This window comes from Cyprinus carpio, chromosome A22 (assembly GCF_018340385.1).
Source record: "Cyprinus carpio isolate SPL01 chromosome A22, ASM1834038v1, whole genome shotgun sequence".
Lineage (NCBI taxonomy): Eukaryota > Metazoa > Chordata > Actinopteri > Cypriniformes > Cyprinidae > Cyprinus > Cyprinus carpio.
The window spans coordinates 9771238-9795835 of NC_056593.1; the positions used below are offsets into that span (position 1 = coordinate 9771238).

The 24598-nt window shown below is 36.8% G+C and overlaps 2 protein-coding genes across 2 annotated transcripts in view; one reads left to right on the forward strand and one right to left on the reverse strand.

The window, feature by feature from the left end:
* Nucleotides 1–511: 511 nt before the first annotated feature.
* LOC109109087 (hyaluronan and proteoglycan link protein 4-like) lies at nt 512–7764 on the forward strand. The gene is made up of 5 exons (XM_019122207.2): nt 512–811; nt 1349–1457; nt 4942–5304; nt 5394–5696; nt 6637–7764. The coding sequence occupies exons 1-5, from the start codon at nt 803–805 to the stop codon at nt 6990–6992; spliced, it is 1140 nt and encodes a 379-aa protein (XP_018977752.2). The 5' UTR covers nt 512–802; the 3' UTR covers nt 6993–7764.
* Nucleotides 7765–17218: 9454 nt separating this feature from the next.
* The window catches only part of LOC109109545 (neurocan core protein-like), a 111186-nt gene continuing 103806 nt past the window's right edge, over nt 17219–24598 (reverse strand). The window contains 2 exon segments of the mRNA XM_042711822.1: nt 17219–19761; nt 19847–20029. Coding sequence (XP_042567756.1) covers nt 19643–19761; nt 19847–20029 — 302 coding nt within the window. The 3' untranslated portion in view covers nt 17219–19642.

Below are 24598 nucleotides of genomic sequence, written 5' to 3' on the forward strand. Positions count from 1 at the left end.
TTATACAGTAGTTTACTGAACTGTTGTATAAAATCAATATCACATTTGTAACCACGCTGATTTTTTTTAAACAGCACTCTTGTGTGATATTGTTTAACTATATTAAATTATATAAATATATACATCATCTTAAATTTTCTGCCCACTCTAAATCTGCGTGCGCGCACTAAGTTATGTGACTGAAAAAAATTTCATTGAATTTACTTAATTTTTTTTTTGGTAAGTGGTATTAATAGATTTAATCATGCAGTGAAAGAACGCACTCTAAATGCAAATAAAGGATGTCTCACTAGTTCAGTATACAAAATAAACCATAATGATTCATTTTTTTTAGTGTGCGTGCACTCTCTTGGTGTGTTTTGTTTGGTTTACAATATACCCGATAATGTCATGATGTCTCACGAGTTCAGTATTTGCATTAAACCTGCGCAGATTTGGCTTGCATGAACTTCCCCAAGAAATGAATGAGTGAACATAACTTATGAAAAGTAACCCTCCAAATTGGCTAGTGATTTGACAGCGTTAACGTTACCCGCCACAGTTGGCGAGTGTTAATTTCAAACCCTGGTTACAACTTTAAAATACAGCGTCCGATTAAAGGACACTGTGATCAGCCTAACAGTCGTACTGCAAATGAGAGAGTCTTCCACTGCTGACACCGTCAGCAGCAGCGTGATGAGCCGCGACAGACGAAATCTGCAGTGAAACCGAGTCAGAAACGGGACAGCTGCTGCTGCACTGGAACGCGTGTCAGTGCACTGGAGCACTAATAACTTCATCTTAACATTAAACTCGTCCTGTCATGATGATGGTGAGTTCAGATTGCTTGTGTGTGGGTTTTACTGCTGTAACCTTGATAATGCGCAGTGCATTGCGGTAGGGGATGCTCAAAGATGCTGTGAGGGGAGTTGAGGAGGATGATGATGCATGATTCCGTTGTGTCGTATATAATATGTTAGGGCTGGTGTGTGCTGCAGCAGTGTGTGTATGTGTGGTCTGGATCATGTTACATAAAAGAAGAAGGAAAAAGGCCCATATTTGTGAAACAAACACTGTTTGGATTTGTTCAGATAAGCAGAAATCAGAATTTTTTTTTTTTTTTTACATAAACTCAAGCTTATGAAACCAAAAAAACAAACAAACAAATGTTTGCAAAACTGATCCAAAACACATCCATACATATCGTGTTGGTATATATACATCATTAGAATTGCAATCGATTTAGAACAGATATTGACCACATTTTCAGAACCTGCAGATTTGATTTTGTTACATGCAAAGATTAACAATACCAAACTCATTCGAAGTCAAGTTCTGTTTTTCTGTTTTCTTTTTTTTTTTTTTTAAGATCTTGTGCTTGGAAACCATTACCTGCACACTGTTGTTCCTTTCACCTTTTGTGACCACCTACCCAGCCGAGTTGGAGAAAGGACGGAGGAGAGTGGTTCATGTAATGGGTAAGAACTTCTTCTGTACCACTTTATTCCAGGTGTCCCAGATAACAATGTACACAAGGCAAATCTGCAAATGCAGCGTAAGCAGAAGAAGGTTCTGATACCTACCGACAACCTCCTACTTGTAGAAGAACATTCCAGAACCGTGTTAAACATGCAACCAACAAATAAATAACATTATTGTGCAAGTACATTGATATTCAGAGCACTTAATGTAAATTTTGACATAAAGACCACTCCATCCACAAGAGTCATCTTCAGTGTATAACCTCACTTCTTAAGTTCAGTGTCTGACCATTGCACTAAAGCATAAAAAAAAACTCTTACAAACCAAAAATGTAGTGGCTACTCAAAGCTTCAGTAGGATTTAAAAGCAATATGCAACATCTGATAGTTGTTGCATATTTATATAGCAGGTAAACATATTTTAAAATCAGTTTCAGGCCAACTAGGTCGCTTTCCTTTATTTGGTATTCATTTTTATGTAAGCAAGAAAAAAAACGGTCTATAATTGTCTTCTCACAGCATGGTCCTAACATTTAGTTGGCAGCTGCAAATTACTTTTAAAAAGTCTGTGGTTACAGTGACATTGCTTTCAGTTTAGAACCCTTTGCTTCTGATGAAATACTGGTTCTTTAGCTGTCTCCGGCTGAATTAATGATTGGACATGTTTGGCAATCCTGCATTCAAATGAAAAAGGTGTTTTGGTAACAAACATTTCAGAGTGCCAGGTATCCAGCTGACAGTTTAAATGAGGAGATGTCAAGGCTGATTATGGCCCTCGCGGTCTGTCCGGAAAACCTTGCATAGCTGTCAGAGAAGGCGTTGTTTGATAGCTGTGGTTCACACTCTGAAGACTTGGTGGCTTGTAGATCCACTCATCACTTTCAAATTCAGCTATGCTTCAAGTGCCTTTGAATAAACTTCAGACAAACGCAACGGATTCTGTGGGAAATAAAAGAAAAGGTGAAGGATTTAAGCATTTTCAATGTATTTTTTAATGCCGTAGTTATTAAATTTTCTTAGCAGGTCTTAAGATCAGATGCTTATTTAGCACACCAGGTAAAGCTAAGGCACTCGGCAAGTGGGCCGCAACTGTATTACAATTGGCCCCCTTAAAGGATATTCATGCTCTATGCAGATTTAGACTGATGTGACATGGTAGTTAAGTTCACTCAATCGAAAGGGACACAACACAAAGAAAACGGAAAGATTTGGCTATATTTGAAATGGAAATGACCCTATTTGCATATGAACCGCATGAAAAAGTAAATCACCAAATTACTTTTCACAGTCCCACAACGTTCATTTTCAAGTCTCAAAACCTTCAAAAGAAAATTTGAGCTAAAATAGGGTAAATTCAGGTGAAATGGGTCACTTTTTGACAGTTATTATCAATATCAAAAATTCAATTGTAATTCATATTCAAATATAATCGCAACACTTTGAATCTAATTCAGTTTGAATGTGGCCCTCCTGAAGTTTCTGAAATTGAGCACGGTGCTAGGAACTTGACAGTTATGGCACTGATTCCCAGGTACACACTGATAATGTTTTTGAATTGAATTAAATTTGAATTGTTTGAATTGAAATATTGACCGCTTAAATAAACAACTGTGTTACATTTCAGCCCCTAAAAATGCAAGCCCTGAAAATACAAGGCATAAAAATGCAAGCACTGTTAATGCAATGCATTATTTTTTATTTCAGTTAGTGCAATTCAACATGGTTTTTTTGTTTTAAAGACATTTGTCATTATTTTACTTCCATAAATGTTAGTCTATAGAAGAGATGCACAGATTGATCGATTTTCTGCATGATCGGCCCTGATCGTTGATTGGTTATTGGTCTTTCCCATTATGAGCCGATCCTTCTACATGCGGCTGTAAGCACCGCTGCACTCGCGCTCACAGCTACATGCATACTTGGCTGAAAAAAAAAATTGATATCTCAATATTAATCGATTCTCTTTTTTATGGAACGATATCGATTCTTAAATCTCAAGAATGGATTAGTCAAGCCTGTTTTCAGTTAATGAATGGAACACTTCCCATCCAATAAATCGCAATAAGCATTGTGCTTTGGTGCTTTTAATATGAAACAAAGTCTCAGGTTTCAATTTATGTCCATTGTATTGTAGTATTCAAACAATAAATGCCATTTTGGCACTGTTTAATCTGGAGTGACAGATCGCTGTAGCGCCTCAGATCAACAGATGCAGCAGCACGAGGCGCACGTGATCTAATCATCTCCTCCACATTAATACAAGCTTCAGCACAAAATAAACATGAGTCATGACTAAACATCCGAAGGTAAGTTAAAAGAAAGATCCTATCACATGTAATCACTGAATTAGTGTTTCAGCTGCGCAAAGACGTCAATATAACAAGTTGTAAACAATGTCACATAACGTCACATTTAGGCTACCTCAGAAATGTATTCGGTGACCATAAACTCATTAGTCAGATAGAAAAAGAAACTGTAGAGAGGGGTATTTTGCTAAATATGTGCACCATGTAACATACTCATTATAATTTTTTACTTTTCTTATGTTTAATTTATGTTTGAATAAATCCATAATTTTTTTGACAGCCACCATTTAAATTTTTATATTTAAAAAATACGAATTGAAGTTGAAATTGTAGTACCAAATGACAAATGATATTTTACAGCATTTAGACATTTTTTTCCTTAAGAAAATTTGGCAAGTACAATAACTGATATATATCCAAAATAATCGACATTGAATCAAATCGGTAATCTAATCTAATCAAATCTAATCGAAAGCTTGTGAATGAGAATCGAATCAAATCGTGAAATTTGTGTCAAAACCCAGCCCTAATGCAAACATGTCGTTGGCGTGGAATTTTGTTTACTGTGAGTGAAGAAGACACTAAGTTTGCTATTTGTGAAACATGTAAGGCTCATATAAAGGCTCATATAAAGGCTCAATAAACCAAGGGGGAACCACTTGCCATTAATGCTCAAGAAGCATTTTGCCTATTCATAGGCTGGCAACATTTATTACCCACTTACTCCACTATTATTATTTGGAAGAGAATTGTACACTTCAGTTTTGTTCATTCATAGGATCTTTTGAGTTTTGTAAGACAAGTAAAAAATAGAAAAAGTTAAATTTATAAAGTTGTTTTGTTTTATAAAGCACCTCATTTTTAGTTAATTGTTATTTCTACTTCATTTCCGTCACAGAGCATTTTTATTTTTTGAGAGTTGTTTAAGTGAGAGAAGATCCTGTAACTTGGAAAATTGTAATGTTTAATGATTTCTTTTATTATGAAAATAAAATTTTGCTTTAAAGAAAAGTACATTTTTGCTTGTATATGCTGGCAAAAATCGGTATCGGCAGATCACACTTACAAAAAATCGGAAATCAGAATCGGCCAAGAAAATTGCAATTGGTGCATCTCTAGTCTATACCTTAAAATCATGTAGTGTAAAGAAGAAACTTCTTCCTCTTTTTCCCTAGAGGACGATACTGGGGCAGTGATAGTCCAGACTGCTCCAGGTAAGGTGGTCACTCATCGTGGTGGCACTATCACCCTTCCCTGTCGTTACCACCATGAACCAGAGGACGTAGACCCTAACCGCATCCGCATCAAATGGACAAAGGTTTCTGATGCATTTCAGTTTGAAGACGTGTTTGTTGAACTGGGGCGACAACAGAAGGCATTTGGGTCCTACCGTGGCCGCTTGTCTCTGGAACGGGCAGGGCCAGGAGATGCTTCAGTTATTATTCACAACATCACCTTGCAAGACTACGGCCGCTATGAGTGTGAGGTCACCAATGACATGGAGGATGACATGGGATTTGTCAATCTCGACCTTGAAGGTCAGGGAGCTGGTTTTGATTGTGGTAACTAAGATTGAATAAAATGTCATATTTCTACTGAGCCAACTTCTCTGAACCAATTTTTAAAGGTGTGGTGTTCCCATACTACCCTCCATCCGGACGCTACAAGCTGAACTTCCACCAGGCAGAGGAAGTGTGCCGACAGCAAGATGCAATTCTGGCCTCCCATGCACAACTACACAAGGCTTGGCTTGAGGGGTTGGACTGGTGCAATGCCGGTTGGTTAGAGGACGGCTCAGTCCAGTACCCCATCTCCCATCCTCGAGACCAATGTGGCCGCAAGGATAGCCCTCCCGGTGTCCGCAACTATGGCTACAGGCACAAAGACGATGAACGCTATGATGCTTTCTGCTTTACCTCGAACCTCAACGGTGAGTATTTGCCTAGGGTGGGATTGCTTATTAGTGATCTTTTTTGGCCTGAGGCTGTTGGACCAGGTTCCTGTTGAGAAGGTCCTCCTGTTTCTCCTTTCACTGCCTTCTGTTTGATACTGAGCAATGCATCAATTCCTGGAAAATTGGTCAAATCAAATCAGATTTCAGAGAAAATATGATATAGTACAGCTTCTGGGGTGCAAAGTCACTTTGTGACCATGCGGGAATAATAGGTGTTTGCACAGTATAATGTTGAATTGATTTTGTCTTGAGGAAGAAAACAGTATTTTTGGCCCTGGTTCAGACCATTTGTTACTAAGTGTTGTATGATCCAGTTGAGTACACAAGACTTTCCGCGTTCTTCAGACCCATTTACAGTCAAGTCATTGAGAGCCAAAAGGCTTTTCTTTTGTCCCCAAGTGGGCTATTAGAGAGGACAGTTTGTCTTGAAATCTTCATAGCTAGGGCAATTTTCAATAATACCCCTACACTGACCAGCGGCTGGAAATTTACAGATTGGCCCAGTGGGAAATATGAGAAAATGTGCTGCTCTAACAGTCTGCAGTCACATAAACAAACAAAAAATCAATGAATGACTTCTGAAAAACAGGTGGCAGTCTGAAATGTTTCTTTCTTTGTCCTTTCATTTTTTCCCCTGGTTTCTTTCGACTCACCCAACCAGGCCTGAACAAAAATGCATTTTTATTTCATCATGATCAAGGAAGGCTTTGAAACAATGATCCAAATTTCCAGACCTTCCAATGTGAAATATCTACTTTGAGGAAGAATTTCATGAGCGTTTCTGACAGAGCGTGTTGTGGCAATCAAATGGAACATGCTTCTTTACTACTTCAGCATTTCAGACATTTATGACAAGCTGTTGTATAATCTTTAAACAGCTTTTGTTGTTTTTCGTAAAATTGTGTTTCTGTTGCAGGACGTGTTTACTTTCTCAAACGTTTTAAGAAGGTAAACTACCTTGAGGCAGTAAAGGCATGTCAACGTGATGATGCAGTGATTGCCAAGGTTGGACAACTATATGCCGCATGGAAGATCCAGCTCTTGGACAGGTGTGAGGCAGGCTGGGTGGAAGATGGCAGCATTCGTTACCCCATCGTCAATCCTAGGACCCGCTGCGGGGGCTCGGAGCCCGGTGTTCGAAACCTAGGTTTCCCTGATAAGAAGTTCCGCCTCTATGGAGTCTACTGCTACCGTAGGAACACTGATATACAGTCAACACAAGCTCAGAAAGAAACCACAACTAAACCGGCTAACAGCACTAAAAGTATCTGAAATGACAAATTACTAGCATCATGGCTTCCATGGTTGACAGACAAGGCTTTGCACATCTGCTAGACTACTAGGTAACTTGGGTAATGCTGAACTCGGGGCAAAACTGAGCTTTTTAATAATTTCAATTACTTGCTTGAAATGAGGTGTCAATAACCTCTTAATTCTTCTCTCAGTAACATTACTAGGCAATAATATGGCACAATGTATTAGCTTAATTGTTTCACAATATACCCTGCATGCAGAGAAAACAGAACTTAGCCTTCAGGTTTTCAATTTCTTTTATTTTGCTGTTTCCCAGTAAAGACAATAACAACTTTAATTAGCGCTAAGAAAGTAGGAAAGCTAATTTAGCCTTATAACGAGTGCAGCACATAAGCAATAGCCCTTATTGATCTGACAATGAGAAAGTGATAATGGACTAAACTTGTATCAGATGCTAGCATGAACTGGCTAATTTGGCTGGGCTTAGTTTGCTTATTAAAATGAACTTTCACAGTTGTTGCTATCTAAGCAAGTAGCAAAACTGATTAGCTTTGCCAATTACTATGCACATAACACTTGACACTCATTTTTTATACATTTTGAATGACCTTGCAAGCAATAACAGAATTAGGCATGATATTTTCTAGATGTTTATTATTGCTAAAATATTGTGAATGACAGATTTACGTCAGCTGCTTTACTACCTCTTAGTGGTTGATTGCACTGTTTGTTCAGTATTGCACAATATTGTCTATGATGATGCATTTTAGATTAAAGTTATTTACCTGTTTGTGTTTGCCTGTCCGTTCTCTAAACAATTGTGGATGCAGGGCACAGCATTGCTTGTAAACACAAAAGCTTGACCTCTGACACAAATAGGGAAGGAAAACCTGATGTCACCAGTAACCATGACGATAGCTGAATATGGCTCTGACAAACTGCACATTGCTATTTTGGTTTGTCTTGGGCACAAGCTCCTGGCGATGCTGCGCTTTGTGTTTACAGTCTGCAAAACACTAGAGAAAATGTTTGTTGCTTTGCCGGAATCACATAAGTGACCCTTACATTTCCATAGTAACAGCTTTAATGAGGCCTCATGAATTTCAAAGAAAAGAAACAATCATTTGTTAAACTGCTGAAATTAGGCTGTTTACTCTGATAGATTTTATTATAAGCTCAGCATTTCTGGCTGTATTTAGCGTCCTGTAGTGAATTTGAATACATAATTCCCATCAGTATATAAGGAGCAACACCATTTCTTAGAAACACAAAAATTGCTCTCTTGGGCAAACAGAACTAAAACAGATCTCAAAAGATGCCATATTTGTCTTATTTCTTACCTGTTGACAGGAAAAAAACAGTGAAAATTGAATACTCAGACATCATATACTATCCTGGTACAAGGTGTCAAATAATTTGTTCATCTGTTCTGATAGTGAAAATGCTGTGCAATGTGTTAATCTATCTGTTAGCATTTCCATCTCAGTGGGAGCTAACAGAGACACGCTACCCAATAAAACCCCTTGGTTAATCCCATAGAAATAAAGTCATAATGATTGTTGTATAAATTATAATACATTTGTAATGAAGAGCAGCTAGTGATTGCTGTCCAGGTAAACCTAACTCCCCAGATCTCAAGAGACGCAGTATCGACTGATGCTAGAGGCAGTTGTCTTTAGCTTCCTTGTTAGCACGCTCATTTCCCATGCTGGAAATGCCGGTTTGAATCCTGCTCAGAACGAGCGAGGTGAGTAGAACTGGAAGGGTTACATTGGTGCCGTGACCCGGATTGGAAGTGAGGTTTAGGGGGTGAAGTGTAATGGAGGCCAGCTAGTAAGAGCTCTGTGGGTAAACCTCACTCCCCTGATTTCAAGAGGTGCACTAGGGACTGACACTAGAGGCTGGAGTCTTTAGTGTCCTTGTTAATGCACCCACCTCCCATGCTGGAAACGTCGATTTGAATCCTGCTCGGAGCGAGCGAGGCGAGTAGAACCGGAGGGTTTACATACACATAAACAGAAAAGCTTTGCTGGTCTGGCCGAATAAAAAAATCGACCAATCTGATTGTGGCTGTTGCTTATTTGCAGTTGAAGCATCTTCAATGATGACTTTCGGAACAAACAGCTATACAAATAGGAAAAATGTTTCATATTTGTATGTTTTAACTCATTGCATCCTTCACACAAACACTCCAGGCTTGTCAAGCTAATATGTCTAGCCATTCTTCTTGTGTAAACTTTGAGAATGATGTATTATGTACATAATGCTTTACATAGTAATTGGCTGAAGTGTTTGTAGTATTGATTGGCTTATTTCAGAGGGTAATGAGTCAGTGCGTACAAAGCCTCTGCTTTGTTGAATAAGCCTCCAGCAGTGAACAGTGAGCATTTGCTGTTTGTTTAGATCCTGTAAGCTTTGAACAGGGATCCTGCTGATTTGTTCCGATTGGAAGTTGTTGTAGGTACAGATCAAGAGCGAACATGCTGCTTTTGCTCACCGGTCTGTGTTGACAGAACTCTGTCTGAAGTGGAAAAGGGGCAGAAGGTTAATGCAACTGTTTAGAGCATTTATTCATAGTAAGCTCTTTAACACAACTCAAGAAGGAAACAAAGTTAAATGACCAGTTTGTTAAAAACATAAAATGTGGTATAACTGTTTGTTCTACGTGAAGAAACATAGTGAATTTTCATGTTTAGATTCTAGCAACAGTGACGCTGGCAAGGTAAGCTATGAACAAAAAAGACATTGCATCTCAATTTGCACTTTATATGTCCTAAGCATATCCAAATTTAATTAAGTACCATTCAAACCAAGGATGTTAACTGTAATTCTATGAGAATAGGGAAGTCCACACCACAGCTATAACAACAATGACACAGAGGAACAATATAGATGGAATAACCTCAATAACAATTTAGCTTTTTTTTCAGCTGTTGAATCAGAATCGCCAATCAGAATCCACCCAACTTTTAAATATTTAATGTGGCAGATGAAAGATTTGCTGCATCTGATTATGGTAAATGTCTTTTGGTGTGTACCTGGATTGTTCTTGGCATTCCAAATCATTTTGGTTAATATGGCAAACAACCCTTTGCACATCAGAAGAAAAAGGTTGTGATGGTTCTCTTTCAGGTTTTTCTTTTAAAGAAAATTAAAGTAAAACTGCAGCTGCTTCTACAGTTTTAAACCCGAAAGTTAGAACAAGTTTAAAGTAATGAATTATCTAGACGCTAAAGCTTTAACACAATAAATGCGCAACAAGGGACCTGTAACGTCAAAATGCAATTTTAGTAGATTAGTAGAGGTGTCTCATTATGGGGGCCGTATGGAAGGACATTAGGAAGAAAGTCCTTGTTGGTCCTAGCATCAACCAATGAGATTTTAGATTTGCATTTTGTTTTACTGTTAAAAACAATGCTAAAACAAACCTTAACTTTATGTCTGGTTTTAAAAGGGAAGTTATTATTTGGGAGTTTGGGGTTAGAGGTTAGGGTCAAGGCCCAATATATAAACAAAATTGAAGAACCAACTGGAATGATGTAATTTCGAACAAACTGAGACCAAAACGTAGTTCTTTTGGGATTTGAAACAGCTTGGCAAAACAAGCTTTCTGGAAAAGTTTGCTCTGGCAAAGTTCGAACTACACTGGTCTGTGGTAATTACGTAATAGTTAGGTCCTTACAATATTCGTATGAACCAATCAACCAGATTTTAGGTTTAAAGTTAATTTTAGGACTAACAACAATGTTAAAACAAACTTTAACTTTGTTAACCATGCATCTGGTTTTAAGGGGAAGTTAATGTGTGGGGTTAGGGAATAGGGTTAAGACCTGATATACTTAAAGCAAAATAGAACAACTAGCTGCTTTGACATCATTTGGAACGTAATGAGGCCAAGGCGAAGTTTGTTTTGAGTTCGAAACTGCTTGCCAAAGCGAACTTCTGAAAAAGTTTACTCCGGCTGGTAAACACCTTTAAACTTGGTCTGTGGAATTTATGTAATAGGTAACTGTGTTTAGGGCTCTGCCGTCTTCTCTGGTTTGTTTCTTCTGTTTAGTAAAATTAAAACCCACAACTGGCTTTATGAAACACTAAAACGTGGCCCTTCCAAGCCATGAAGGTTGAGCTCTTCGCTGGAGAACGGCAGCACTGCCCAACTGGAGTGAGACTAGAAATAATAAGAGGACTCTGATAAACTAGCTATGCCCGAAGCCACCAATGCATGGAAATCCTGTTGAACTGAAGATGCGCTACGCTGCTTAATGAAGGAAGATTTTTGGATCATCAACCGTAGACCCACAACAAAGGTACTCACCAGCCCAGATGGACTCGAGCAGAAGGATGTTTTTATTTGTCTGTCTTTTTTTTTTTTTTGGCCTGCTTTGCATCCTGCAGTACTTTAAAAAGCTATTAGCAGCTAAGGACTCAGCAACCATCTGCACAAACATCATTATTCTGTTAAATGCGGCTCTTGCAAAGGCTTAGCAGACCTTGTGTATCCATCAATTTACCTACTGGAATGATAAATGAAGTTAAGAATAGGAATTAACCTTAACACTGAGTCACGATGCTAATGTGGCAACTAAATAAATGCATTTCCCAAATGAGTGTGAAGATTGTTGCCTGTCACAATTTTTCAAATTCTGTTGGTTTACGGCGAGGAACACTTTCAGAAAGCAAATCCGGGGGAATCTGGCAATTCAGATGCTATTAGCACACTTAGCTTCAGTCAGCGAAAAAGTTCTTGGATGAGATGCATAATATTTATAGAGCGAAAAAAAAAGAAAGAAAGAAAGAAAGAAAAGTGGGCTTATGCTTCTTCAAATTCATATCCCTCCCAGAATAGTAAGTGGTTCAAAAGAAAGCTCTAACACTAAAACAGGAATGTGCTTTTTGAGTTGGAGAAATGCCTAGGTCATCTTAAGAGCAACACTAACTAGATTCCACAGCTTGACGTCTAATGAGGACAGCGTGCCCTTGGAACACCGGGAGAGTCTAGCACATGCAGAAAGATCTCCCACTACAGCTGTGAAATTATACAAGCTTGGAATTTATTCAAATCAGAGTAACTCACTGAGTTTCAATGGTTAAACTGTGCAAATAAATTTAAAGGAACAGTCCACCTAAAAATGAATATTTTGTCATTTACTCACCCTCACGTTATTTTAAACAGAAACGATGTTGTTTTTTTAACATGATCACATAGAAAATTGGTATATTGCTTAACTTTTGTTTTGCTTTCCAAGGCATAGCAACTTATCAAGCTTACCCAAAAATGAAAATTATAATATATATATATATATATATATATATATATATATATATATATATATATATATATATATATATATATAGTGAATAAGTCACATGGACCACACGTTTTTATCTTCTGAGTTATGAACTGTCCCTTTGTGGAAAAAAAAATAACATGTAGGTTCGTAAATAATGACATAATTTACAATTTGGGGTGAACTGTCCATTTAAGAGCTGCGCTCATGGAAAGATTTGACCTCTTTGAGGTGAAACTGTTGATCTCAACAGGGTGCTTTTTCATTACACAAGTAATTCATTTTTAAATTGTATGTCTGGATATTGCCTGACTAACACCTTGTTCTGTTGCATTTCAGTTCTCTTTTGAGTCTTGATCTCACCTGTTTATTAAATGTGAGAATCATAGCTCTGTACAGGAGCAGACACAGGAATATTTACAATGTCTCGCTCCTCATTGCGAGGATGGAACATCAAAGACCTTGAATCTGACATGAACAGATAAAGCAGAAGTAGTCAGAGATACACAGGGTGTATGAATTATTCACCCCACACTTCTTGTGAGCCAATGGCCCGATAAGAACCTGAGTCCATTGATGGAGGTAAAGAGAAAGATTAAACAAAACAAAAAGATTGTGGCAGCAAATAAGATGCTGACAAATTTATCCTGGCTAAACCAAACTACTTCAAATTTTATTAAGGAGCATAAAATGATCGGTAACTTGTAAGGCCCTTGAGTTTTAATGATTGCCTGTTTTTTAAGTGTCTAAGTTTGTTAAAATTTATCTTAAAGGGATAGTTCATCGACAATTTGTGTTGTAAATATTTAGTTAAAGGGATACTCCACCCCAAAATGAAAATGTTGTCATTAATCACTTACCCCCACGTCGTTCCAAACCCGTAAAAGCTTTGTTCGTCTTCAGAACACAATTTAAGATATTTTGGATGAAAACTGGGAGGCTTCTGACTGTCCCATAGACTGCCAAGTAAATAACAGTGTCAAGGTCCATAAAAGTATGAAAAGCATCATCAGAATAGTCCAACTGCCATCAGTGGTTTAACCGTAACTTTATGAAGTGACAAAAATACTTTTTGTAAGCGAAGAAAACAAAAATAACAAATTTATTCAACAATTCCTTTGTCAACGGTCTCCTCTGTTTCTTATCATATCACCGTATGGTGCGTATGATCTTCTGTATCAGCCATGCCACAAGGATGCGCTGTTTCTAAGTGTATTTAGCTTTGATTTGAAAGAAAACAGCGCATCCTCATGGTGCGGGTGACACAGAAGAGCATTCGCATAACTTACATAACTTACTTGGCAGTCTATGGGACAGTCACAGGCCTCCCGGTTTTCATCCAAAATATCTTAAATTGTGTTCCGAAGACGAACAAAGTTTTTACGGGTTTGAAACGACATGGGGGTAAGTGATTAATGACAAAATTTTCATTTTGGGGTGGAGTATCCCTTTAATGACTAAAACCCATAAGAATGTGTAATTTGCAACAAAAGCAACTGCAAAAGATATGATCAGTTCAATGGTATTATCGATCCCATCCAATGTTTTTAATTGACCACTTGTTTGGTAAAGAATATAATACAATGACAGAACTAGAATTCATAAGAACATCAATAAATATTGAATAACACACATGGACCGCATTCACACAGCCTGACACATCCCGGTGAAGGAGATGCTTTAAAAAAACAACAGTATCTCAATGCAGAAGATGGTGTTTGATGTTTGATGAAGCAGCAGTAGTGTTTTCTGCCTAGGTTCAGAGAACGGAGAGTAAGCCTGTGTGACTGAGGTCCAGGGACTATAAGCAACAAACACATCCAGATTTCATTTTAAAAAAGTGAAAAATAAATAAATACATTCATAAAAAATGAGAAGAAAACATCAAGAAGTATTTACATCACCGAGCTGGGGAGTGGTGTCAAAAGATTTTATGGTTTTGTCACAAGGTTGTTTGCCTACTGCCAGAGGAATGAATTTACTGCTTGTAACAGCAGGGAATGCTGGGTCATTAATAATGCCAGGGTGCCCTTCAAGCCAGCAAATAATAAATAAACAGAGATAAGAGCTTTAAAATATACAGGAAAAGTCTCATATGCTTGATTCTGAAAAGTAAACAAAAATTCATATGAGGAACAAAAATCCTGGAGCCTAATCCAAATGGATATCAGTGTAAATCTAGAGAGCCAACCATATTAATCGGTATCACAGAGTCTTCTTTAAGGTCCTCTCCAACAGTGCTATCGTTAAAAGAACGACGTGCATGACAAAGTTGTCTGTAATGATATGACAGCCAGCTGGGATGGAATTTACAGATAAGATTATCTGCCTATAGAGATTTATGTGAGGTAAAGGGCAGACTATGTAAGCACGGTTTAGGTGAACAGGGAAAGCCGGAGGTTTGGGTAAAGTATACTAAGCAGCAGTGATTTCCAGAACAATCACCACTGCCACCGGAGGCTGAACTGGCTTCTTTATCATGGTAATTCCCTTTCTGACACCGTCCAATCAAAGACATTTTCAGCAGACGAAGATAACACACTAAAAATTCAGATGTGCTACTCTTGCCGCGATAGTCCAGAAGGTGATGATGGATGTGGTGTTACCTGCAGCCCTGATTAAACAGAGGACATTGTGCTCCTGTCTCACCTCCGCAGCTTCCTCTTTACCCCTCAACAATCATGTAAATATGAAAAGAACAAGGTTAACATCTCAATACAACGTGAACACTGTATCAAAATGGAGTAAATGGAAAAAACACCATTCTCAGCTGCAGCGGCAGATAACAAACAAAGCATCGGAGGCTATTGCGAGAGTTTTTTGCATATTCTGCATGCAGAAACTCGACAAATCTGGCTGAACGAGTCATGCAAACAAGCCTAAATAAGAATATGTTCCACGAATGTAACTACAAAGGGGTGGCGCAGCTAACGTAACAACCTCTGGGACAGCAATTGCTCTGTGGCAATTAGTCAGAAAACTTGCCACAAGAAAATCCCACAGCTGCCTCTTGTAGTTCTTCAGAATGCCTGCCAAAAGACAGCTGTGAACATTCTTTGTTTAGAGGTTCATTTTTATAATCAAGGCTCGCAATTAAGTTGCCACATTATTAGCCATCTGCCTTCCTTCGCTAGCCTCAACTGATGGCTGTAAAGAGCTATTAGTGTGATATAGAGGTACATTAGCAGCTAATATGCATGGATTATTAGGATACTGGGTGTCAGAACGAGATTTTGACAGACAAATTGCATAACACTGGTACACCTCCTGTTCGATGCAAATCATGCATTGGTATAAGAATAAATTTTATGAAACCTGCCCAGAACAGGTCATTTTTCACCCCCAAAACCAAAAGAAAAAAGTTTATATAAAATATACTTTAAAATTATAGCAACTTAAACAAGTGAATCTATTACAAATACACATTCCTCTGCTTTTTCAAAAATAAAATAATCATCTTCTTGAAGGAAGAAAATAAGTGCCAATTACCTTAACATTAATTACGTTTTCTTGGAACAAAAAGATGAATTGTTCAGATATTAAGACAAATTGGATTTTCATCCTCTCTGAATTTTGGGCTGTTTCATTAAAAAATGGTGGATAAAGGTAGAGAAGGAAAGAAGAGGGAACGCTGACATTGAAAAGAAGTTGGTGGAAAACTGGGCTACGTTTGCAATCTCACGGGGAAATTGAGAGAGAAACAGGGAGAGATAAGCACAAATCTCGGCATTAGAGAAATGCGCTGTGAAAAAGAAAGAGTCGGCCCTTTTTTAAGGTAAGGAGGATAGTTGAGAGGGCAGAGAATATGGAGCGGTCCTCATTTTTGAGTCAGCTGTCGCAGTACTCTTTGAAAAACAGGACACGCACCTGGTAGGGAAGGGAAAAAAATGTGTGCTTTTGGAAACCACAGTGAGCCCAGACCACATCTTTCGCTCTAAAGAGAACAGAAGGCCAAATGCTGCCTCTCAACTGGGTTTTTTTCTGCATGAGCCTTTCCTTTTTAACCTCCTGATCTTAAATGCTGGAGGTATCCCTGCCTCTGAAATTTCCCCATGAGCACTTTTAATATTTAACCTGTATGTGATATCTCACCATCTGGATTCTTTGTTTTCATTCTCATCCCACCCATTGGTATCCATCCTTAATGTATTCCTTCCTTAAATGTGCTACTTCGAGAAGGTAATTATGGGTGCAACAACCCACAAGGCTGTTAAAAGTACCTTGTCACTGGCTCGGTTTGATATGGAGTATATGTAGTCAAGTGCAATTAAGACTAGCAAGTCGAACCTCTCTTTCCCTCCCTCCAATTCTCGCTCTTTTTTTCGCCGACAGCCTCTGACAGGACAATTTCTCCTCTTTGGGTGAGAAAGAAGAAGATCATGACACAGACCATCAATAACAGGTGGAGGGACCTCAAGTGAGGGGGCTTTAATGGTGGCACAATTTATCTAATTTATTCTTGTCATGTCACTCAAAGTCAGTACCTCCGAAAGATAGGAAATCTTTACTCAATGGTTGAAATATATCTGCGTAACAACTAGTTAAAGTCTGTTTAAGGACTTAAAGGAATAGTTTGACCCCAAAAATGAAAAGTCTGTCATCTGTTATTTACACTCATGCCGTTCAAACCCGTATTACTTTCTTTTGTCTGTGGAGCACAAAAGAAGATACTTTGCAGAGTGTCCAAGCTGCTCTTTTCCAGTGGAAACTGGGGCTGTAACAGCTCCTAAAATGACAAAACACACTAGAAAAATATCATAAAAGTGGTTTGCATGACTATATGTGTGCCATATTCTTCTTCTCGAGATATTTGATAAGTTTGTGTGAGGAAACACACAAACTCACACAAAAAGTTTGTGTGAGGAAACACACAAACTCGATTACTCGATTCAAACACACCACATCACACATTTGATACTCTTCCCCCACATTTTCCTTGTTAAAAATATTATTATATAGAAACCAGTATTGCATTAATTGTGAACTGTAGTCTTTCTACAGGTATTTTTCCATCATGTCTTAAGCAAGCAGCTGTTCAGCATCTTCTTAAGAAGTGTGCTTTGGATCCTTTGGATTTCACAAATTACCGGCCTATTGCAAAGCTTCCTCGTATTTCAAAAATATTAGAGAAAGTGGTTCTTACTCAGCTGAGTTCTTTTTTTTGGCTAAGAATTATGTTCTAGATGTTTTTCAGTCTGGTTTCAGAGCAGGACATAGCACCGAATCAGCTTTATTATGGGTTACCAATGATTTGTTACTCACTGGGGACTTGGGTAATTGAGGAGCTTTAATTATGCTTGACCTTAGTGCAGCTTTTTGATTTAATAGATCATGATATTCTCATTGAGCGTTTAGAGTATGTTGTGGGTCTGCAAGGGACTGTTTTAAAATGGTTTTCTTCTTATTTGAAGGAAAGATCCTTTTCAATGAGGTTTGGGGAATTTTCTTTCGCTACAGTTTCTATTGACTGTTGAGTTCCTCAGGGCTCCATTTTGGGGCCTATTCTGTTTTCTTTATTCTTGCTGCCCTTAAATCTTGTTTTTAAAAAACACAGTATGTCGTATCATCTTTATGCCGATGATATTCAGTTTTACTTGCCTATTAAACCTGGATAACTTCTCTTTCATTTGTGTTATCATGTCTTGAGGAGGTGAAGTGCTGGTTAGAGCTAAATCGTCTTCAGGTAAATGCGACTAAATTAAAAAGTTGTAATTTTTGGGCCAAACTGGGTTGAGAGTGATATAAAAGATGTTTTAGGTCCATGGTCAACGATTGTGCTGTCCCAGATAAGGAATCTGGGTGTAATCTTTGACTCAGCACTAACATTTGATGATTAGATTAAATGTGTGGTAAAAGTTGCTTTTTTCAGTTGAGGACTATTGCAAAAATTAAATATTTTTTGTCTGTTGCTGATCTTGAGATGAGCCTTTATCTCCATGGCTTGGATTATTGTAATGTACTTTATTTGGGAGTAAGCCATTCTCCTCACTAGCACAATGAAAAGGGAGCATATTATACCAGTTTTGGAAAAGCTGCACTAGCTTCCAGTTAAATATCGGATTGTCTATTAGGTGTTGCTCTACATCTATAAACCTGTCCATGATATGGCCCCAGAATATATTACGAATCTGATTCACATGAATTCTTGTAAACCTCAAAGATCACTTAATTGTTTACTACTCTCAATTCCAAAAACTCGCTTGAAAACTAAAAGATCGGGCATTTTCCATTGCTGCTCATAGACTGTGGAATGCTCTTCCGCCTGATATCAGATCTGTACCTTCAACTGACATTTTTAAATATTGTTTACTTGTTCTCTATGGCTTTTGATAGTTGAAATTTGGAAGTTGTACTTTGTTTTATTTTCTCTTTGATGTTGTTATCTTTTATTTTTTCTGTTATTGATTTTTGTCTTTTTGTTATTTTCTTATATTTGTATTTTTATTTTTTTTATTATTGAACAGTCATTTGATCTCCTTTGTAGTGGAAAGGGCTCTATAAATAAACTAGACTTAAGACTTGAAAATGCAAGAATTAAATTATTATTCACAAAAAAAATCAAAACTTACAGATCTGAAATTTTGTTCATCATCAGGTTGTCAGTTTGCATCAATGCGATCAAATGTTACGTTTCGGTGAAAGCTACAATAGAATAACAACTTTTGATTATACATAACTTCAGTCTGTTTTACGCACAAATCTATTGTATGGCTTCAGAAGACGTCAAATTACAGTGCACAACTACTTTCATGGTGCTTTTTGCCATTTTTAAATTTGACATCTCCTGTTGTCGTTCATGTCCTTTTGTGTTTGATGGAAGAAATAAAATCATACGGGTTTGGAATGATGTAAGTGTGATTTAATTTTCATGTAAAATCCAGAAGAACACCACTCCTCTCAACTCAAAACACATAACTACTAAGAAATACTGTATAAATTAGGTTAATGTCTTACAAAGAGCCAACCAGTGTCAAAACAGTCAAGAAATACTGCATAAGCTAACCAATCCCAAGTATTTCCTGGCTGTTTTGATTTATTCCTGCGTTTTGAAATGAAATACAATATTTACATGTATTACCAACCCACCCGCTCAATTAATGCTTATGTAAAAATACATAAACAATTACCTAGAGTGTTTTCTACACTGAATGTACGAAAGAAATTTCTTCATGATGGATCCACTAAAATGAGATATAACATTAAAGGATAAAGAGACGGAAAAGTAAAATTGTTATAGTCCTTGTGAGGTCCAGCAGTGCCCCCTCTGATCATAAAGAGGGTGGACTGAGCCAGACGAGAAGGGGAAAGGTGAAAGGCTGTCGGATATCAAAGATAAGGAGGTTTAGGTGAAAGGCTGGCGGAAAGGAGGGGATTATTTGGTTAGAAATGGCCGTGACCCTCCTGTTGACCTCGATGACCACCTGAACCGTGCCTCTTGTGCTTTCTGCGCTCGTGGTGGGACTTGTGGTGGTGGCGTCTGTAGCGGTGAGATCTCCTTGCTGAGGATACAAAAAAAAAAAGTGAATGAATCTGGCTATTTTGTTCTCGATATTGACAGTTAGAGAATAAAATTGGGACACTCACACTTTGTACAGATGATCTTGGGTCGGTCCCATTTGCCATTGGCACGACACTTGATGGTGGGAATGTGGCGCTGGAGGAAACTGTCACCACACTGGTAACGCACTACAGAGTGTATGTCATAATGCGAACGCTTCCGACCAATCAGGAAAGCGTTGTCCACGGAGGGCGGAGCTCCACATAGAACTGCAAAAAAGACAATAATATAGGATCACAAAAACATAAATAAATCTTGAAATAATATCAAATGAATCAACATACTTTCTTAATACATGTTCCTGGAAATGATACACCGTTATTGAAATTCTCTCAGATATGATTATTATTTTTCAAAGATATAACTGATAACGAATAATCAATGGCTATATTACTTTAAATAAAATAAAAATAACACTAAAAACTAAAATCAATAGTTTTAAACTTAAACATCACAACATTATGAAAACTAATAATTATTTTGAGATTTGCTAAAGATTCAGTTTAACAGTGTAATGACATTAGTGTTTTTAAAACTTGACATCTAATGAGGGTTAGATGATTGGAAAGCTAAAAATTTAATATTAATATTAAAATAACATTTTTATTATAAAATAATAATAAAATATCATTATATAATACATTTATATAATATTTTAATAATAATATATTATAATATATAAATAATAATATTATAAAATAATATAAAAATAATTAAATTTTGGCCAATAACTGATATATTGTGCATCCATAGTTCCTGGTGATTCAATGTGAATTTTATTGCAAATTAAATCAATCAATCAATCAATCAATCAATCCACTGAAGTCACATAGATCCCATTTTTGTCTTTCCTGTTTTTTAAGATTCAATCAATACCTGATGGATAAAATCAATTTCCCCAATACTTTTTTTTCATTGAATATTTATATTAATGCTAGTTTATACTTATTTCATGGGTTTCAAATGCTGTTGCATGTTCAAGATTTTTATCTTAGCAAAATCCTTTTCTGTAGACATAGCAGGCATGGTGCATTAAAAAAATGAACAGCATTGCCTGCTGTAGTCTAATTCAACCCTAAAGCACCACAGTCTAGGGGCATACTCTTCTACAGCGGTGCCTCACGTGATTTATCTAATTAAACAAGTTTAAAGAGCTGCAGCTCTTTTTTCTTTCCTTAGGTGGCGCCCTTGGAGCTGAAACTCAGCATATCGCTTGACTGAAGATGCAGGAGTCAGTCTGTTCTTTGGTTGCGGTGGGCCAGTAAACACTGCAGGGAACCAACTGCAGACACAAACAATTAGCCTGTGGTATATGGCTCCCCATACTCTCCGAACAGCAAACCTATAATACATGGCTGCACACTATAATCACCTCAGCTTGTTCATTTGCAGTGATACATCATAAAGCTGACCTGTGATTTGAGTGTTTAATGTCTTCACTCCGGCAGACTTTATGGCCTTGGCCATTTAGCTTTTCCCCTTCAAGTAAGATTTTCTTTATCAAATGCTCCAGAGCAAGTTGCGCCATTAACCTCTATGCAGGATTTCACAGCATTTTCAGAATCGAATCAATTCTGGGAAGGAACTGCAGGTTATCTGTTGCTCAGTATTGCCACCTAATCAGTGATAGTATGAGCTAGAATTCATCTGGGAAGTCAGTGGCTTCTTGTAAGCCTGATGAGTTTTGTTCTACACGTTTTTTTATTTATTTTTTTGGTGGGGAGATTCTTTGTCTGGAGAGAAAGAGGTATGACCTTCTATGTTGAGGAGAGGAGGCAAATGTTACACTTAAAAACACTTATTTATGCACTCAGCAGCTGTCCTCAATCCACACAAGCTGAGCTCTGATTCAGCAATAAATCATAAATAAATAATGGACCATAAAAATCAATACTCAATCCTGGATACACTGTACACTTAGATACACTGGCCTCAAAAAGTATTTGGACAACTAAGCCATGCTTAAAAATGTATGAATGTTACTTTATTCTATATTCTATTCTAGATTTTCACTGAGAGAAAAAAAAATCTAACAAATATATTATTTTAAAAGTTTTAGTAACAAATTAACAAAAACAAAACCAAACAAAACATTGAGTAACAAATAATAAATTATTATATATAATAAATAGAATATATTTTGTAAACAAAGATAAATAAATGAATAAATAAACACAGAAAATTATAAACTGAAATAAAATATATTTACAAATATGTTTTTTAGATATTTTGAAAAAAAAAAAAAAAAAAAAAAAAAAAAATATATATATATATATATATATATATATATATATATATATATATATATATATATATATACTCATTAAAATGCCCCGATACCAAAAGCCGATACCACACATTCTGAATAGTGCAGTGTACCGATACTGGTATCGGTATCGGGGCATCCCTAATATATATATTTTCTTTTAAATTATAAATTCTAACAAAAATGTGTATCTATATGCATTAATAAAATTAAAAAAGTTATAAATTTAATATTAATTTAATTAAATTAATAAATATATTAATTTAGTAATTAAATATAATAATTGTTTTTTGTTTTATTAATAAATTATATAATTTAAGTATAAAACTAAAATATATAATGCAAAATTTTTACATTTGCCTTACTTTTAAATATATGTTGTTTATATAGCTTATGCCATATGCGGCAGGTTACTTTGCACATATGAAGTGACTGATAACAGATTTCCTTTTTGCATTCCAACTACAAGTTGAAGCATTTTTGCAGAGGACAAAGGAAAGAGGTTTATCGTAGCGCTATCATATTGACCAGACCGCACAGAATGCCCCAGGATTTGTCTCACCTCATTCATACAAATATCAAAGCTGGCAGGCAAAAGTCAAGGTGATTCAATAACAAAGACACAGACAGGGGTTCTTCAACTGAGTCAGCATCACCCTGAGGCTTGTGCTCAACACTCTGGATTCACGCATCTTTACCTCCAGCAAAATCTGGAGCTCAGCATAAAAACTATTACAACATGAGAGAAACATAACGGCAGATATTGTGGAATGTCTGTTTAAAGCAGATACAGTGAGTTAATATCATGTGACTTGAGGGATTGTTTTATTTTATTAAGCCCGGGCTGGAGGGATTGCATGATCAATAGCGGTGACAGTTTGAATGATGGGAGGGCTGATGGACAAAAGGGGACAATGAGGCAGGTGGTGGGGGTAGTTGAAAATGTTTCCCAGGTGGTCTTGCAAATGACAGCTGGCTGAGCTGTGTACATGTGCCAACCATACGACTGTTTGTTCAAAAACTGAACAAGCACACCATCGATTAAAATTGGTGGCTACTGGCCAGAGTAACCCCTGTGTACAACGTTACAATAACCCTGCTAATGTGTATGTGTATTTGAAGATTTTCTGAGAAATTCTGAACTTTAGTCTAATCCATTTGCCCTACCAGGATCTAAAGAGACACTTTGGGTTCACAAGGACCAACCGGAAAACAGGTCAGATAAATATAGATAGTTAAATAAAATGTAATTACACACACACACACACACACACACACACACACACACACACACACACACATATATATATATATATATATACATATATATTAGTTACGCTAGGCTCCAGTCAAACGAGCATGGAAAAGGTACAGGTGACGAGGATAGATGAGATGTTGTCAGGCCAGTCAGTAAAAAAAATAAAAAAATAAAAAATCCTGTCCTGTCCTGTGGCGGCGAGCACTGTAGCCTATATAAACTGTGCATGCAGATAAGTGTCACATTTAAAACTTGAAATTATTGCAATATAAAAGTATATTTAAAAACTTTAATATTAGGTGGGATTAATCGTGATTAATTTTAGCAAAAATGTGCGATTAATTCATTAATTTTGTAAAGTAAATATAAATTAATATTTAATATTTTACTTGATTAAATAATTAAGTAAACATTATTTAAATATTTATATTAAAAATGATATTTTATTTGATTATAAGTTTGATATAAATATGTAAAATTAAATGTACGTTTAAATATATATAGTGTTTCATTTAATTATATAGATATTTCAGTTAAAGAGACACTACGGGTTCACAAGGGCCAACTGGAGAACAGGTCCAGTTCTCATTCTACATATAATTTCATTTAATTTGTGGATAGATAAATATTAATTTAAAAAACTAATAAAATATCCCTTTTATAAATATTTAATTGAATATTTTAATGTTTAACTTGATAATTAGTTTGATATAAATATTATATGAAACATTTAATTTAAACACGTAGATACTGCAGATAAACATCTCATTTGAAATCCTAATACCTACCATCTAAGCTAAAACACGTAAACCAGCTTATCATGTAATCTCAAACACATTTTAATAATAAATTGAGTATTAAATTATGGAACGGAGGCAGGATTTCAATAGGAAGTGAGAAATGTGTTTCAATGGCTCTCCAGAGCAGGTCCATCATGGTTTTAGAGGCATTCTCTGTTGGACCTGTTCTCCGGTTGGCCCTCGTGAACCCAAGGTGTCTCTTTAAATCTAGCTAGAGCAGACGGACCCTACGGATTCCATACACTCAGTCTGCTTTGTATGTAAATGACCAGATAAAACAAGTCTAATGAGCCCATAGAGGTGTGGGTGAAGCAGACTGCATCAGAGCTAGACAGCTAAGAGTGGCTGAAGAGAACCAGTCTTGCCCGCCATGTAATGATCGATGCTTTGAGCACACAGCCCCCCTGAGGACCCACAATCACATCCTCAGAACAAAATGAGTGACAGTTATTGT